This window comes from Lissotriton vulgaris, chromosome 9, assembly GCF_964263255.1.
Source record: "Lissotriton vulgaris chromosome 9, aLisVul1.2, whole genome shotgun sequence".
Lineage (NCBI taxonomy): Eukaryota > Metazoa > Chordata > Amphibia > Caudata > Salamandridae > Lissotriton > Lissotriton vulgaris.
The window spans coordinates 28,444,459-28,461,132 of NC_141697.1; the positions used below are offsets into that span (position 1 = coordinate 28,444,459).

At 43.0% G+C, this 16,674-nt stretch overlaps 1 protein-coding gene across 4 annotated transcripts in view; it reads left to right on the forward strand.

The window, feature by feature from the left end:
- HEATR5A (HEAT repeat containing 5A) overlaps window positions 1-16,674 on the forward strand; it is a 502,340-nt gene that overhangs the window by 273,785 nt on the left and 211,881 nt on the right. For all 4 annotated transcript variants that reach the window (XM_086936964.1, XM_086936962.1, XM_086936966.1 and 1 more), the window contains one exon: window positions 14,927-15,106. In XM_086936964.1, the coding sequence (XP_086793090.1) occupies window positions 14,927-15,106 (180 nt within the window). The remainder of the gene's footprint in view (window positions 1-14,926; window positions 15,107-16,674) is intronic.

Below are 16,674 nucleotides of genomic sequence, written 5' to 3' on the forward strand. Positions count from 1 at the left end.
GGCTCTCTCAGGAAAGTTCTATGGGGTGAGGCTGCTCTGATTGGCTACTGCAAGAATTTGGTCTCTTTTACAAAAAGAGGTGGATAAGCTACAAAATGAGATGAGGCCTAGGCCTATTTTTTCACTTTGTGCTTACTACTAAGGTATTTTCTATTTACAGAGGCTCCCATTCCGACGACGGGGAATGATACAAAGCATGGAAATCTATGAAGGTTACCAAAACTGGGGAACCAAAGTTACAGGTAAGTAACTTGTTTTCTTAAAGATGATTGGTGACGTTGGATCTATTTGAGAACTTAATAAAAAAGGATCTGTCACAAATAAACCATAACAATAAAACCACCAAGAACCTCACACAGAAGGAAATGGACACTATAAAAAAATTATCAAACCATCAAACTTCATCTGTTTAAAAGCCGATAAAGGAGGTGCTTTAGTGGTTATCAACAAAACACACTATGTAAACCGAGTAGACGAGCACGTTTCAGACCATACCACCTATATGAAATTGGAAAATAATCCCACAGGAGAATTTGTTAACGTACTCAAAGAAATAATTAACAAAGCATTCAATACAAGCGTTGTAAAAGAAAAAACTATGACATTTTTGATTAAACAAAATCCAAGGAGTCCTACTTTATATATGGTTCCAAAAATCCAGAAGGACCAAAAAGATCCACCTTTTAGACCAATTGTGTCCACTCGTTGCAGAATACATGAACCAATAGGTCAATTCATTGATAAATATCTTCAACCAATAGTGAAAAAGATGAACTCCTATGTCAAGGGCACGACTGACTTTTTGTGTAAACTACAGAACATAACTTTGACTAAACACGAAGTTATACTATTACGCACAGCGGTTATAAAATCATTATATACTTCCATCCCACATTCAATGGGTATAGAAGCGATGGAACACGTGCTTAAACGATCAGAACTTGAAACATCGATGCAGATTTTCCTCATGGAATTAATTAATTTCACCCTCTATCAGAGTTATTTTCAATGGAAAAAAGAATGGTACCTTCAGCTCACAGGAACTTCCATGGGCAATTGTGCAGCGCCGGCGTACGCTAATCAGGTTATGCAACGATTTGAAGAGGTATATATATTATCGAATCCACAATGGAAGCCTCATAGTAAAGTGTACTTGAGGTACATCGACGATATATTTATGGTGTGGACAGGCACTCGCAAAGAAGTAGAAACAGCCTTGTCGAGTTGGAATTCAATAATTGGCGAATACAATTTACCAGTGAAATTTCAGAAACACACATAACTTTCTTGGTTGTACTTGTCACCAGAACTGAAAACGGACTACAAACCGATATCTACTGGGAAAAAACAGAAAGGAACAATATGTTACATTTTAACAGTTATCACCAATCCTCTTTTAAAACACATTTACCCACATCACAAATCATGAGAGTGAAAAGGATTGTATCAGACCCGATAACATCACAACAAAGAATAATGGAAATGGAAGACCGGTTCAAACAAAGAGGGTACCCTCCTACAATCTTGGAGAATGCAAAAAAAAGATGTGGCTCCAAGACACGGGACGAACTACTGAAGACCAGACAAAAACCTGAGAACACCAGAACGATGATAGTTTCACGATTTTCAACAGCCAGCAAAAGGTTAAAAAATATTATCACTAAACATTGGCCTCTGCTAGCAAATGAACCCGATTTCAGGAACTCCTTTTTGGAACCACCAAACTTCGCTTATACAAGGAGTAAAAACTTTGGTGAAATATTAAAACTACAGCCAAGAACCACTACGAATCCAAGGGGCACTATACCCGGCTTGAATTGCAGCAACTGCAAGGGTATCATACGAGGAGTCAAAATAAATCACCCAATGAAAGGATATCCCATCAAAATTTATACAACAGCCACATGTGGTACTGAAAACGTAATTTACATGTTAAAGTTCCCTTGTGGTAAGGTTTACGTCGGTAAGCCCGAAATAAAATTCAAGACAAACATAAGAACCACAAATTTGAAATCCACGGTTGCAACCCATTTTTTGGTCCTCGGAAGCTTGTTTCCGGTCCAGGGAAGACATGGCTTGGCAGTTCGGGCTGGACTGTTCCCATGAGGCACAGGGTCAGACTGATTTGCATATAGCCATGTATGAACTGGGGTGGCAGAGTGGGCTAAAGAACAGTGATGGATTAAACCCAGATCTTTTGACTGGGTGTGAGTGTTTGATTGATTCAGATGCTCCGTCCATCACCACCCCCTTTTGTACCACCTATTTTTTGGAAGCAAAACACAATATATCTCAACTGCGATACCTCATATTGGAAGTTATCGAACGAACTGAAGGAAGAGATAACAGAAAATATCTACAAACACGGGAGAATTACTGGATTATGAAATTGCAATCATGTAACCCGCATGAGCTTAACGAACGCATTGATTATGCGTGTTATTTGTAAATAGTGACTGCATTACTTTGTTCTGAGGACCGATACAGTGGTGTAATACACAACAACAAATTCAAATTTCTTTATTCAATTTCCATAATTTTTAGGCAACCATAAAAGTACAGATAAAAACATATACTAACAATAAAAGCAATCAGTACACTCAGTAAATTGCGAGTTCAATAATTATTTAAAAGAGGGGGGAATTAAAACAGAATGTTTCGATTTAAAGTGCGAGTGCATCAGGAATTAACCAAGATTTAATCGATATTTGACACAGACCTTCAAGTAACAGGCTATAGATTTAGCATACTTTCCATTTTCCAAAAGTTGGAGCGCGAGGAAAGCTGGGCGGCAACATCGTAGACCCATCAGTCTCAATATAGGAACAATCCATCTTCTTCGAGGATGTTCATAAAATCTACAAAATAGCACTGTGTGAATTAAGGATTGTATAGAGACATCGTCACAGGGACACACAGAGAGATTCTTGGACCAGTCATTCTGTTGAGGGAAAGTTACTAAACAATGAAAGATGTTTAATCTAAAACGAGTCAGTAAAAATTTCTCATACATATTCAGATGGTACATTAAATATGGTTGCACCGTAAGCGTGGTCTGAATAGCTAAGATGTGCTGGACTGAGCTTTTACCAATCTCTCTAGATAATCGTAGCTTCCCTAGATGGAATAGGCATAGCTGTTTAAAATCTTTCCTCGTAATTTCAGAAATGGTGAGTGGATGGTTAAAAAATCACAGTAAGTCTAAATCATTAAAAAAAAATTCACATAGACAAGCCAACTGATCTCGGGCATTTTATCTAGCACAAGGCAGTCGTTGATAAGACGTTGTGACAATTCAAAGTGTTCCGATGTCCAGACACGATGCCACAGAAGGATTGGTTAGATTCTAATAGTGTCAGATATAAATTCCAATCCTAACTCTAGGTGACAGCAATATGTCGAGGAGCTTTGAGGGACTGCCAATAAATATCTCAAGAAGCTATTCTCAGTCTTCTGTAATACGTCCACATTTGCGTGGCCCCACACCCCAGCGCCATAAATGGCTACACTAATACATTTTGCTTGATAGATCTTAAGCATTTCTGGGGGGGACCTCTTGTCAAGCTTCTGAGCAAAAGCTACAAGAGCGGTGGTAGCCCTCAGAAATAATAGTTTTCTCACGTTTATGGCCTGCGTCCATAGTGACTTATTATCAATTAAAATTCCTAAATAGGGGTAAGAATTAGTGCACTCGAACTTGACATTCTCGATAAAAATATCTTTTATCTTTTTTGGTCTGTTACCTGCATTACATAGGTTTTTCTTATATTAACTATAAGGTCCAGACTTGCCATAAAAATGCGATATTTATCTAAAAGACGTGGGAGCTGCAGGGGGGTTCTTGCCATAATCACGGCGTCGTCGGCATATAGTAGTGCTGTAATTAAGCGACGGCCGATGGTTGGCAGTTCCTGACTCCCTTCCAACAGTGCCTCTTCCAGCCCGTTGGTGTAAAGGTTGAATAAGAAGGGAGCCAGGACACAACCTAGTCTGATCCCCTTCTCCCCTCCAAATGATTCAGTAAGCCCCCCTCCCCCCCCCCTCTGTCCCCCCACGGTCCGTACCTGACTCTTGCTGATGCGTCCGAGTAGAGTTCTCTGAGTAAATTTACCACAGGGGGTCTACACCCATTGCCGAGAGGATCGACCACAGTTTCGTGTGGCCAACACAATCGAACACCGCAGTCAGATCAACATAGGCCATGTGTAGATGCCCTCCTTTGGCTCGGACGTGTTTCCCCAGTAAGAGGGACAGATTTAGGGCTTGCTCCACAGTTCCAAGACCCTCTCGGAACCCGTACTATAAATCAGAGATTATAGTATTGTCGTTGGCTAAATCCTGTAAACGTTCTAAAAGGATGCGGCCAGCGACCTTACCAAGGGAGTCTAAGAGGGAAATGAGTCGGCAACACGTTGGACTATTTCGATTACCCTTTTTAAAGATAGGTACCAAGATTGAGGTAGACCATGATTTGACTAAGCCTGTGGTGTTAGCAGCTTCGAGAACTCTAGTAAGGATGGGGGACCATAAGTCCAGATTGTATTTAAAGAGGTCCACCGGGACTCCGTCGGGGCCCGGTGCTTTCCCACATTTGGAGGCCATCAGGGCGTTAATCACCTCAGAGTGTGTGAATGTTAATGGGATCGGGTATACTGACCAATTAGAGAAAGATTCCCTCCCATCATTCTCGATTTGCTCAGAATTTACATCTGTGGCTATGCCAAAAATTTGGGAGAAATGGTTTTAGCATCCACTGCTACATCTATCTTGGGGGCTGCATTCGTATCTGAGAGAAAGGGGGATTTAACTACTCTCCAAAAAGTAGCACTGTCGTTCATAGAACAACTCTTATGGAGTTGGTCCCATAACCCATTTCTTAGTTCAATTTTACACCTTTTTAAGGCCACATTATAGGCCTTTCTAAGTCTGGTGATTTCTTCTTTCTCCCGTTTAGCCTTATGGAGTGCAGTGTTTAATCTAGTGTAAGCTTTTGTGCACTCTGTGTTGAACCACCTTTTTTTACAGTTCCCTTTTTTATTTTGTCTGTAAAATAACTCTTCTTGTATAATACTAGTAATATTTATATAGATGGACAATATTTTTTCATGGGGAGAATCTAGATTAAGGCATATTTCAAGCAGGGGCAACGCTCATTTAACCACTTTTGCTGTTAATAAAGCTGGGTCTGTTTTTGACCATTTTATGGAGAAACCATTCAGTCTATCTAAACTCAAGGTTTGTTGTTCCAGAAGACTCAATGAATTGGGCTTCTCCAAAACTGTTGCCAAAAACAGTGTAAAGCTATTGGGGAAATGATCACTGATGGGGTTATTAATTGTGGAGAACTTACGCATAATGCGTTCCATAGCTTGAGATGCAAGTATAAAATCGATTGTGCTGGAATGCCACCTCCCGTTGAATGTAGGAGAAAAGGGACTAAAGGGGCTACCAATTAATTGGCGAAGCCCAGCTCTGGGGCAAACAGGATCTCATTCATGCGGTTCCCAGTTTTAGTGTGAGAAAAATGTGTTATGTTATTCTTGCACTTGTCCTGGATTCCGCACTTTTTGCTATTATCTTTGCAACGTGATAAATTAAAATCCCCACCCCAAATCAGATTGAACGATTTGTTCAAATACTTATTTCGCATTTCTTGTAAAAAAGAAAAAATATTATTTAAAACAATTAAATCAACTAGATTAAGATTGTTATAAACATTTATCAAGAAGTAGATGGACGACTTATTTGCAGTTCGCTTAAAAATTTGATAGATATTCTCTAACCGCAACTCTACTATGTCCTTGAGTGCAATATTATTTGAAATATACGTTATTAGACCCCCCTTGGGCCTTCCCGATACAGAAGGCAGGGCATTAAAAAATAGCTCTTATAGCCCTCAAGGTGAATTGGGGTGCTTAACCAGGTCTCTTGGAGACACACGATATTATGTTTCCTCACCAATTCTAGCCAGGAAACGATTGTCATTTTGGAACGAAGCCCCGCTACGTTCCATAAGACAATGTCCAAATTTAGGCCTTTTAATTCAGTCTGATCAATTGGTGCGTAGGGAATTGACTCCCAGTTTGCGATAGGTGTTATCAACTCTGCTTCATTCTCTGCCACACTTAAATGGATTCCCACAGTCTCTGGCACTTCGATTGCCAGCCGAGGTTGCAGGTTCAAGTCTGGGCGGTAAGCTACATTAAGACTACCAACAGAGTTATCTAATGTTTGCGTTACAGATTGGCTGAAAACCAGGTTGAGAGCAGCTGATGACGGACCCCCTATTGAGATGTCCATGTCTTTCAGTCCTTCATTATCGTCCAAACCTGAAAGGACATTAAATCTATTCTGAATAGGAATGGACTGTAATTGATTTTGATTGCTAAATGGGTTTCTCCAACTGGGAATACTCAAGTAGTTTCTTCGAGGGGGATAGAAGAATCCTAACAGTAGAATATTAATCCCAACAGGATCTATGATGTAATTTGCACCTTTCCTCAGGATTTCATTCACTAACAGCGGTGAGGCAAATGTCATAACTATACAGTCTACTATTAACATTTTTTCCCTTGGTCCCACCCACTGGACTCTTCTAACCATCTTAAACTCGTGGAATAGCTGTCTATTCAAGCCTACCCTCGTACTCAACCAATGTAGTGATTTATTTTTGAGCGCTATCCATGATTCCTCTTCAAGAGTGTGCTTTTTTGGTACATTACCCAAAACAATAATGTTGGGAGTGACTTCCAGGGGGAGATCTAAGTGGGAGTCTGCAGCGAATGATTTTCCAGAAAGGAATGCGTTTGGATGGACTTGTTGTAGGACTTGTTGTTGCACAAGATCAGAAGAAGTTACTTGCACCTGAGATGTAACAACCAGGGGACTTGTGGACCCTATATTAAAATCATTAGCCGGAACAGTAGACCTATACTGTGCCCGTTTATCTTTGTTTGTTATAGGTCTATTATCATTGAAGGCTCTATTGTCTACTGCATTTGCTACCCCCCGGTTAGCAGTGGCCAGAGTTGATGGAAAATGTGCGTTCCCCACATGATTATTATTAAGCGTACTGATATTATCGCCACCTTTCAAATTTTGGGTCACTACTGCTGGTTGATTTAACTTAGTACTGAGAAGATCCTCAATGTTGGTCATTCTGGATGTTCACTGATCCAGCCTGACCCTCACGAAGAGGTCTAATTGCGTTACCAGGGAAACCAGACTCTTAATGTCAGTTTGCATTGTACGGCTATTATTAGATACAGACTTTCGAGTGGATTGGCCTTTTTTCTGCCCTGGTCGCTTTTTCCCTTGCGGGTACATTTTGCTGGTTTTTTAAGATCAGGCGGGGGTGGATAACAACTTGAGCTGTAACTTTGCCTTTCTCGATACTTTGACTTTAAAGTATGCAGGGATTTTTTTACCTTTTTTTGGGGCAGCTGCGATGGAGAGTCACTTGCAACTGATAGAATCTCATCGGGGCTCGATTGAATACAACCATTAGGTTGATGTTCCACTAATTTCCCTCGATCTGATTCATCTTTTTCATCTTGATGTACGGAATCCTGACTTGACCTAGAGGAAGTCCCTTCAATTGACTCCTCAACTGATAAAATCTGTTTATCCAACACTCCTACCGCCCCAGTTAAATAACTCAATAGGGTTTGCTGAGAATCCACAATCATCTTATTGCACTTAAAAGGTTTAGGGCTTATTAATTTCCTTTTTCCCATGATAAAGGCCAAGATTATCCTACCTCCTAAGAATAACTAGGTTCCACAGAACGCGTATTACCAAGAACAGATGTATAAGTTCAAAAGGTAAAAGCCAAGAGAGTGGGCCCAGCCCGGTCACAGACGGGCAAGGACAGGCCCGCCCTTGGCCCGGGCGAGCCTGCGCGCGTCCCGCGCCGCTTGAGCCCTCTGACGATTTTATCCCCTTGAGTTAGCTAGCTGGGTCACGAGGAATCATGACGCGCCTCTCGCGGGACCGCACTGCCAGGTGGGAGATGTAATCTCTAGGCAGAAGCGGCCCGCGATCCTGAGGTCGGCGGAGGTAACAGCAGCAGGTCAGTGAAATCCCCCTCTGGAGCACCAGGGACAGAGGAGGCAATCCAAGGGCAGCAGGAATGACAAAAACAGCAAGGGCGTACACAACAACAATATTGCGCTATTAGTTGATAATGATGCTGTAACACATTTAATATTTTGCTTATTTACTCTTTTTGTACTGATTCATTTATCTATTGGATTTATCTTTTATGTTAACTTTTATTTTATTTATTTCCGCGTAAGTCGGCACCTACACCCAACATGGCTGACACACACACTTCAGTCCGTTTTCAATTTCATAACGCCACGCGTCCGATAAGCACAACGAGAGTGCAACACTACGCTCGTACAAACAATCCGAGTGAGACACATCCGCACGAACACGCCGCTGGAGGCTGCCCCACAGTTCTCCAAGAACATAGCCAAAGTAAGTCATTGCCGGCAATATTCGATTAAACGAGAGTATGAAATTGCGTGTTTATGAATTTATTGATTTATGATAAATATCGGGCGCGAACCGAGACATAACGTTTTTTTCAACAGACCATGACATTAAGTGTTTGTTGTTCATTTTAACAGAATTTTTTTCGAACGTGAATGCAAGGACTATATACCTGTGAGTACATATCTTCACTCAGTAGTTTGATTGAAACACACGGGCACTCGAGACACAAGTCACACGTAGCACCAATACTTTGAGCACTTTTAATAACGGGCATATTTGTTTGTTAGCGCATTATTTGATAAACTAATGGTATTTACTCAGTTTACACAATGAAAACAGCACAAACGCTAATAAGTAAGTGTATAATCCTTTTCATTATAGAATTGCTCCCGCCCTGATGAAGAGCTAATTGGCTCGAAATGCAGTGAAGATTCATGAACATATTAATAAAAACTAATGTGAAAAAAGGAGCAACATTGAAATGCTAATAATTTCAATAAAAAGAAATGTATAAAGTAAACGTTTGAATCTGAAGGCATTATTTTTAAGCTTATAAACCTCATTGGAGGCATCAGGAGTGTGCCCACAGGGGGATGCAACCAAATCCAGTTGGGAGCACAGAGAGTACCCCGGGATGTGTGCCATGTTGACTCTTTGTTAGTTCTGTACTTAGACACTCAGCCTGCACAGGCAGTGTGTGGGTGCCAAAGTACAGGGCCCCTAAGGGTGGCACAATAAGTGCTGCAGCCCTTAAGGGCCTCCTCTGGTCACCATGCCCTGGGTACCTAGGGTACCATTTACATAGGGGCTGACAGGAGGCCAGAGATGCCAATTGGGTTTTAGTTTCAACACAGGTTTAGGGAAGGTACACAGGCCCTGGGCGCCTGGTTGGCAGGAGCCCAGGGCACACTCAGTCAAACGACATCACCAATTCAGCAACAAGTGGGGGCCTACCAATTCGACAAAGATGGCACTTACTCACAGGGGTGACTTATTTAATATTTAAAGTCATGTGTTCCTACCTATCAAAAGGAACATTTGACAGGACAGTGCAGCAGGGTTCAAGCTGCAGATGTCCGGCTACACAGGAGCAGGTGTAAAGCCAATGTACGCTGTCGCTGAAAGGGAATGCTGCCCTCCACTTGTAACATTTAACTTTCCAAGCCACAGATGTACTTCAGCACTATATATCTATGGCCTTATAGGAAAGGTAAACGTGCCAGTCAGGTTTTAAGCGAATTTCGACATGTTTTAGGAGTCGGAGCACATACACTGGCATTGGATAGCTATGTCCGAATGTTGGACTTCAAGATTATCAATGGACGAGTCCCCAAAAACAAAATTAACTGGGGCTGACCATCCAAAAGGGGTCACTTTTTAACATGTCAGTGAAAACATTTATGCATTAATAAGGAACACATAATGAACAGATAGCTGAATTTACTACAAACTTTCGCAGTATATTTCATGTTGGCACATATACATGTATATATTTATGCAGTGCTATTCCTAGAGAAAGATATTGAAAGATGAGTGCACGTCCAACTTATTAGTGGCTTGATACCGCAAACTACAAGTTAAACAAGCATTTGCAATGCAATAGGTCTCGCATTAGGAAAGTTTGAGCTTTTAGTATTGTAAATGACAAACTTTTTATACACGCTTATGGATCCAAATGACCCACAACGATGACGTCATACATATTATAGGGTCACTTGACAACATGTTATGTGTTGTCTCTGTTCATTGTCTACCTGCCATGCGTCTTCGCAAGTCTAAATGCCAAGTGAAGGCAGTCCAGAGACAGACCAGCGGAGGCAACTAGGCCTACTAGTAAAGTCATCAACTTAGTCCACGTCATCAGTTCAGGGCGGACTTTCATTTCCCTACTCATTGCAAACAGAGTAGTTAGTGTAGCAAAAGGCTACCTCAAATTAAATATTTGGATTCAAATTCAAGATTTGAGTAGGTAGGAAATTTGTTCCGGAATATGATGTTCAAGATGAACTGAAGTGAGCCGGCAAACTGATTCATAACAAGTAAACGGTCCAGTCATTGTGGGCCGTAACATGGCGGGACTAACAAGCATATTTAGGAATCGGAAGCCACCATTTAAGAAGGACAATGACACAAAGCCAATGACAAATATGGGTGGAGTGGGCGGGGCTGCCAGTGCATACCCTAACACAGCATGCCTCGCAGGGCGAGCAGCGTATGCGCGCAGCTGCTAGGCTCGACCTAAAAAGTAACATTACTCCTACAAGAAGCCAGTACTATTGGCTTCGCCAATGCTTGTTTCCTGCATACTATACATAAGCAACAATGATAGCTTCATTGTTTAGCATATTGAAAATGCTTCAGTTTTGGAATGATGAGACTAAAATAACTATAAGGGGCCTCTTTGAAGTTACATCAAAGGCAGTGAAGGGTGTACTGCTGCAGGTAAGATATATCTTTTTCTCCATCCTGAGGGTGAGTGAGGGCAAAAATGGTTAGCCCGATAGGGGCGCCATCTCAGCACCTGATTTTTAAAACTGAGCACCGGCAAGACCCGGCTCACTTAAAGCCCTGCACCACACTATAAGTAGACATTGTGCCCCAGAAAAAGGTAGCTCACATGTAAGTGCCAGGACGGACAGAGCGCATCGGCTGTCAATGGGTATGTAAATACTGGTATCTGTATGTGCAAACAAGGGTGAAAGGTGATGGGCCTCGTGTTTTCACACTTGGGCCCCTGTGACCCCATGTCGCACTGTCAACAAATGCAAAAGTGTTCAACGTACTAGGATTTGTGAGCACACTCGTTCTTCAAGCAAAACTACAAATCCCAGAATGCAAATTGTACTGGCTAAAAAGCAACGCCTGGCTCCAAATGTCATCCACTGCATGAGCCCACTTGGCAGCTTCCCCATTTCTTGCTTTCTAGGGTATTGAATGTTTTACGTAGGAGGGCGCTGGGGTCTTCTTACAGCTATCACTCACCTCCAAAGTCAAGAAGGCTGGGTCACAACATGCATAGACGTCTTGCCCGGTTTCGCGCCCAGTGTGAGCACTTTAAACCGGCCTGTGTTGTTGTGTGACTCTCGGCACTTCCACTTTTTATAACCCTTCATCCCAGATTGTTGTCTAACGCCACAATGCGAGTTTTTGGCCGGTCACCTCTTCCTGTAGCTGAGGCCCCTGCAGCCCTATGGCGTTGACGCCTGGACACCGCCCACTTCGCAGACTCTTCTCGGAAGCGAAAGTGAAACTAACTCACGTCTTCCTCCTCGGCAGCATCATGGCTGCAGCAGACCAGCTCCTGAGCCTGCAGGAGGAGGCGACCTGCTCCATCTGCCTGGAGTATTTCACCGAGCCTGTGTCTGTGCAGTGTGGCCATGCCTTCTGTCTGTCCTGTATCTCCAAGGTCTGGGAGGGGCTGCAGACAGACTTCACCTGCCCAAAGAGCAGAGGGACATTTCCGAATAAAATCCTCCTCTCTAACAAGCAGCTGGTGAACGTGGTCGAAAAGATAAAAGAGCTTCAGACCCGGACCAGGGCTGCCCAGGGAGTGGAGTAGTGCACAGAGCACAGGGAGAGGCTGAGCCTGTGCACGGGAAGAGGCTGAGCCTGTGCACAGAGCACAGGGAGAGGCTGAGCCTGTGCACAGAGCACGGGGAGAGGCTGAGCCTGTGCACAGAGCACGAGGAGAGGCTGAACCTGTTCTGTGACGACGACCAGGAGCCCATCTGTCCCATCTGTCGAGAGTGCAAGGGCCACAAGGCTCACTCGACGCGCACCTTTGGCGAGGCTGCCCAGGAGTACAAGGTGAGTCACCCTTGCGCCCCACAGGAGAGGCTGTGCAGGATTGTACAAGTGTGGCAAGCGCACATCTAGGCTACAAGGGCCAGCGCCAGGGCACAAGTCCTAAACAAGCACAATGCAGATTGCTTTATTGGCATGAACATGAAGACATGCGGTGCCAAAGTAAACACGCTGTCTAATATACTCTACCGATCGCACTTTTAGTGTGCGTGTTGTTTAGTGGGCAGTGCGGTTTCAATTGCGCTGCCTTTCGTCTATCACTCTGTTTTTATCTATTGATTTTTGTTGCTGACTTCGTCTGTACTACCGCTGGCCCGAAAACCGGAAGTTCGCGAGCGATTGGAGAAGGCTAACTTAGTTGGCCCATGGCTGGGAGGGCGGGGGTTGTGCGTGTGTGCGCGCATGTGTCTGTGTGTGCTGCAACGTGAATAGGCGAATGTTAAATACATTGGCATGAAGCCTAACATTAGTTTGACACACGCCGTTTTATGTTGGGACAGATTAATGTCGTATTAACGTATTTGGCAGCTTGTGAAGCGCGCTCACAACAGCAGAACACCAGCGCCCACCAGTACACGTGATGCGAAGGACAAAAGCAAAAGCGCGCAAACATAGTGAAATCTCAGACAGCCCAGCGCGTGCCCATCCCCTGTCTCACATTCCCTGGGAGTGAGTAACGAAAGATGCTTCGCTGGACACAGTACTTTGCACTGCTTACACCAGCTGACCTAAAAATGGCACATCAATGTGTTTTGACGTTTTTTATGTAGTCTAAGTAGGGCTTCCTCATAATAGCTTTTAGTTTCGGAGTATGTACAATTTTGCATGATTGTACACAGTTATTTTGGGATGGTAATTTCTTATTTGCCATGATGATTTTTTATTATTTTGTAAAAATATAAGGGCAGTTGTATACACTATCTAAATGTATTCATATGTATATTTCCCTATAAGCTGTCAAATGTTTTCAGTACCATACCCAGAACTCTATTAATAGTAGTAGTATTAGATGGTGAATCTCGCTACTTAAGAGGTTATCCTCAACTGCAGTCACTTGGCAATTACCGAGTGGATGTTAATCGCAGTACTGTACTAAAGCCAGGGCAACCGACTAAATGATTTATGTTCAGGGACTGGTCTAATTATTAGAAAGCTCTGTTCATAAAGCTTGGATCATGCACACACACACAGGTTACTACCCTGTTACGATCCAGCAAACCTTGACTGCCCGAGGACCTCAAGAAGAGGTCTTGCACATGAATCGTCAGAGCTTCTTTTTTTGTAGGTATGGCAGAAGACTCCACATAAATGCTATAGGATCACTGACTCTGTACGAGCTGTGTTGTGGAGGTTAATTCTTGCTCCTAGTGAGGAAAGCCTACGTTGCAAGAATCGTCTCCATTGCTACTAATTAATGTCCTAGTTGGCTTTTTGAGGTAAATGTTGTCCTTGACAAACACGAATGCTCAATTAGAGGAGAGTTACTGAGCCTCAAACGATCTACCCCGTCAAAGCCATTTGGATTGAGCTTTTCTTAGTCACCTAATGGGCTTTTTTGCATTGAAAGTGACTTTTCATTGATATTTTATGGTTTATGACACATTGACCTATATTTATGACTGATTAGTATCTGAACTCATCCGGCGAGATGGTGGTCCAAATTCTGTCTTTGTTCCCCCCTGTTCTTTCTGGTTGGATATACGTGTCCTTATGACCGATTACAGTAGTCCACTAACGTTATCTAATGTATTTGACAAAATGTAATCATTTAGTCAATGATTGAATCCCCCGTGCTGATTTCTTGAGTCTGCAAGCAGCGTCCTCCTACTCATCATGTTGAGATACTGCTGAAAGAATCCCTATTTTGCTGAAAGGTGTTAATCTATTCAGGCCTCACCGAAACTCAACAGGATCCCTGTATTGCCGCAGCGTAAAACTCCTGTATTCCACAGTCAACATCTTATGAAGATTTTAAAAACCCGTAGCTGCAATAAAAACAAAATTATGTCTGATGCAATGCTTTTTAAAGTGAAACACAATTCCTTGGCAGACTTCTTTAGAAACTTTACGTTATTTTCGAAACGGTTGTAGTGTCTTTGCAGGTGTACATTTTGACATCCAATTTTTCTTGCTATTTTACTCATTAAAAGTACATTCATATCCATCCCATACATTCTGTTGTGTTGCTATTTTTATATGTTAATATTCAACCCAATATGGAAAAAAATACTCTAGTAAGGCTATTGAAATAGCGTTAGGGAAAAGCAAGAGCATATTACTATCGCTTTAGATCTGATGCCCTGAAAAAATAAATTAGAGGTCGCCTGAGTCTTGTCAAGATGTTATTTCAGACTTACGAGGTTCGAAGTCAAAAGCCTTAACACAGGGATCTTTATTCACTTTCGTCTATAAAGGGGGTTCAGACAAATGAGGAATCTGTAAGTGAGACTGTTCTGTTGAATACACTGTTGTTCTCTTATTGTAATAAATTGATGTAACTGAAAGAGGATTATGGTTAGAAATCTTGCATCAGTGACTAGCTAAGAGCACCAGGAATGTTTTTATACCCATGTGTCGATATTGTGAATAAATGAAATTGAAGGATCACGTGTCTCCCTGTTAGGTGTGTAGTGCCTGGATCACCAGCGGTGTAGTGAGCGACCTCAATGACCTTCGCAGGGTGCATCAGCTCCTGGTATCCTCCCTGATCAAAGTGCAAGCTGGCAAAGAAGGTCAGAACCAGCTGTACAACGAGAGCACGTCCACCATGGAGACCCTAGCAGTATTGAAAGCATGGGCTGAGGTAAGTAAGAGCCAGTGCTTGTATAAGTGGGGCCTGTTTTTGAACCATGGCAATATTTGGGTTGAGTTGCCAGTAAAGCAAACTATAGCAGAATGTTCAAGTGAGTAAAACTGCTTGGAAGAAGTTTTGCATAAATGAGATAATCAGTTTGAGGCAGATCATTTGCTTTCAAAGTATTGCCAGTGGAGCGTTGGAGACCTGGCCTTTATCCCCCAGCAAATGCCCTGTATAGTTTGTCCACAAGCAAGATTAATCGAAACGCACTCCCTTCTATGCCATCGGCTAAGGTGCATCTACACATTTGGCAAAAGAGTATTTTCGAACACCATCTTATCTCGTCAGTCTCTAAATGCTGTCTTTCTCTTGGGGAGTTATACATCCACCCTTTGGGACATGGCTAGCGTGATCTTTCCACCAGTCCTCAGCGAGTTCAGAAACACTGTTGCCCAAACAGTTTAGGGCGGGCAATACGCTACAAAATATGTTTTGATGTTGCACCTTGGCACATCCGACTATAGGCTGGTCTATAGGCACCACTGTCTTAATCAGACGTTGTGCCTGGATGTGAGCTACTGGGTTATCATCTTAACATTCAGGAATACCTGATCCATACAGAATTTTAGGAGAAAAGGCTAACTATAGGCTTATGCTTTTTGAGTACAGCCCTGTTGCCGCCCACTCATAGGCCTTTTTCCTGTAACGGTTTGTCAGTTTCACCAACAAAACAGAAAATTCAGAGGCTACCTGCAGGGTCAAGCCTGTCGTCCGCAGCAGACCCCAGTCAAATCCATAGTTGACCTGGACGTCTTGGCTCCAGGGTGCATAGTGGTGGTGAAAGTTGCAGACACCTCAAGCTTCACACAGCAATCTTCCACCCCTGCCCCCACCCGACCTCATCTGCTGCAACGTTTTGCAAACTGTGTATTTTTTCTCTGTCTGACAGACTTCTACCCCAGATTCCCACCTTTTGAAGATTGCTTAGGCGTTAGACTGAATCTGGACGGTTTTGAGCAGTTCCCCTGCACGCCGGTAAACGGCATCGTGTTGCACCACACTGATGCCGTTTAGCGACAGAAATTATGTGCAGAGCTTATACAGGCGCTTGTCCTGCATGTGAACATCAGGTTCGAGGCATATGAGCTGCAGATTGTACACTATGCATTAGATCGCCACCTGGTGTTGGGCTCGGATGATTGCAGGTTGTTGTCTTCTTGGAAGAAGACTTTGTAGTCGCGAGATAGGTGACTCCTCCCTTGGACAATACTGCGCATGGGCATCGGCTCCATCCTTAGATTGTTTTTTTCCGCCACTGGGTTCGGATGAAAGGTTCTTCGCTCCGGCTAGGAAAACACTTTTCAGCAACTTCGAAGCGCAGAACTTCCTCAAACTTCTACAAACTACCCTCGACATAGACTACAATACTTTCGACACCATCAGTTCCATTCCGGTTATCGATGCGGGCCATTGGGCCTACCGGCGCCGTGCAGCCTACACCACATGGAAAGAACTCTGTTCAAAAGATGCCCGGTATGTCGAGCAAAGTTTCCATATAGCTACCACCACGAGGT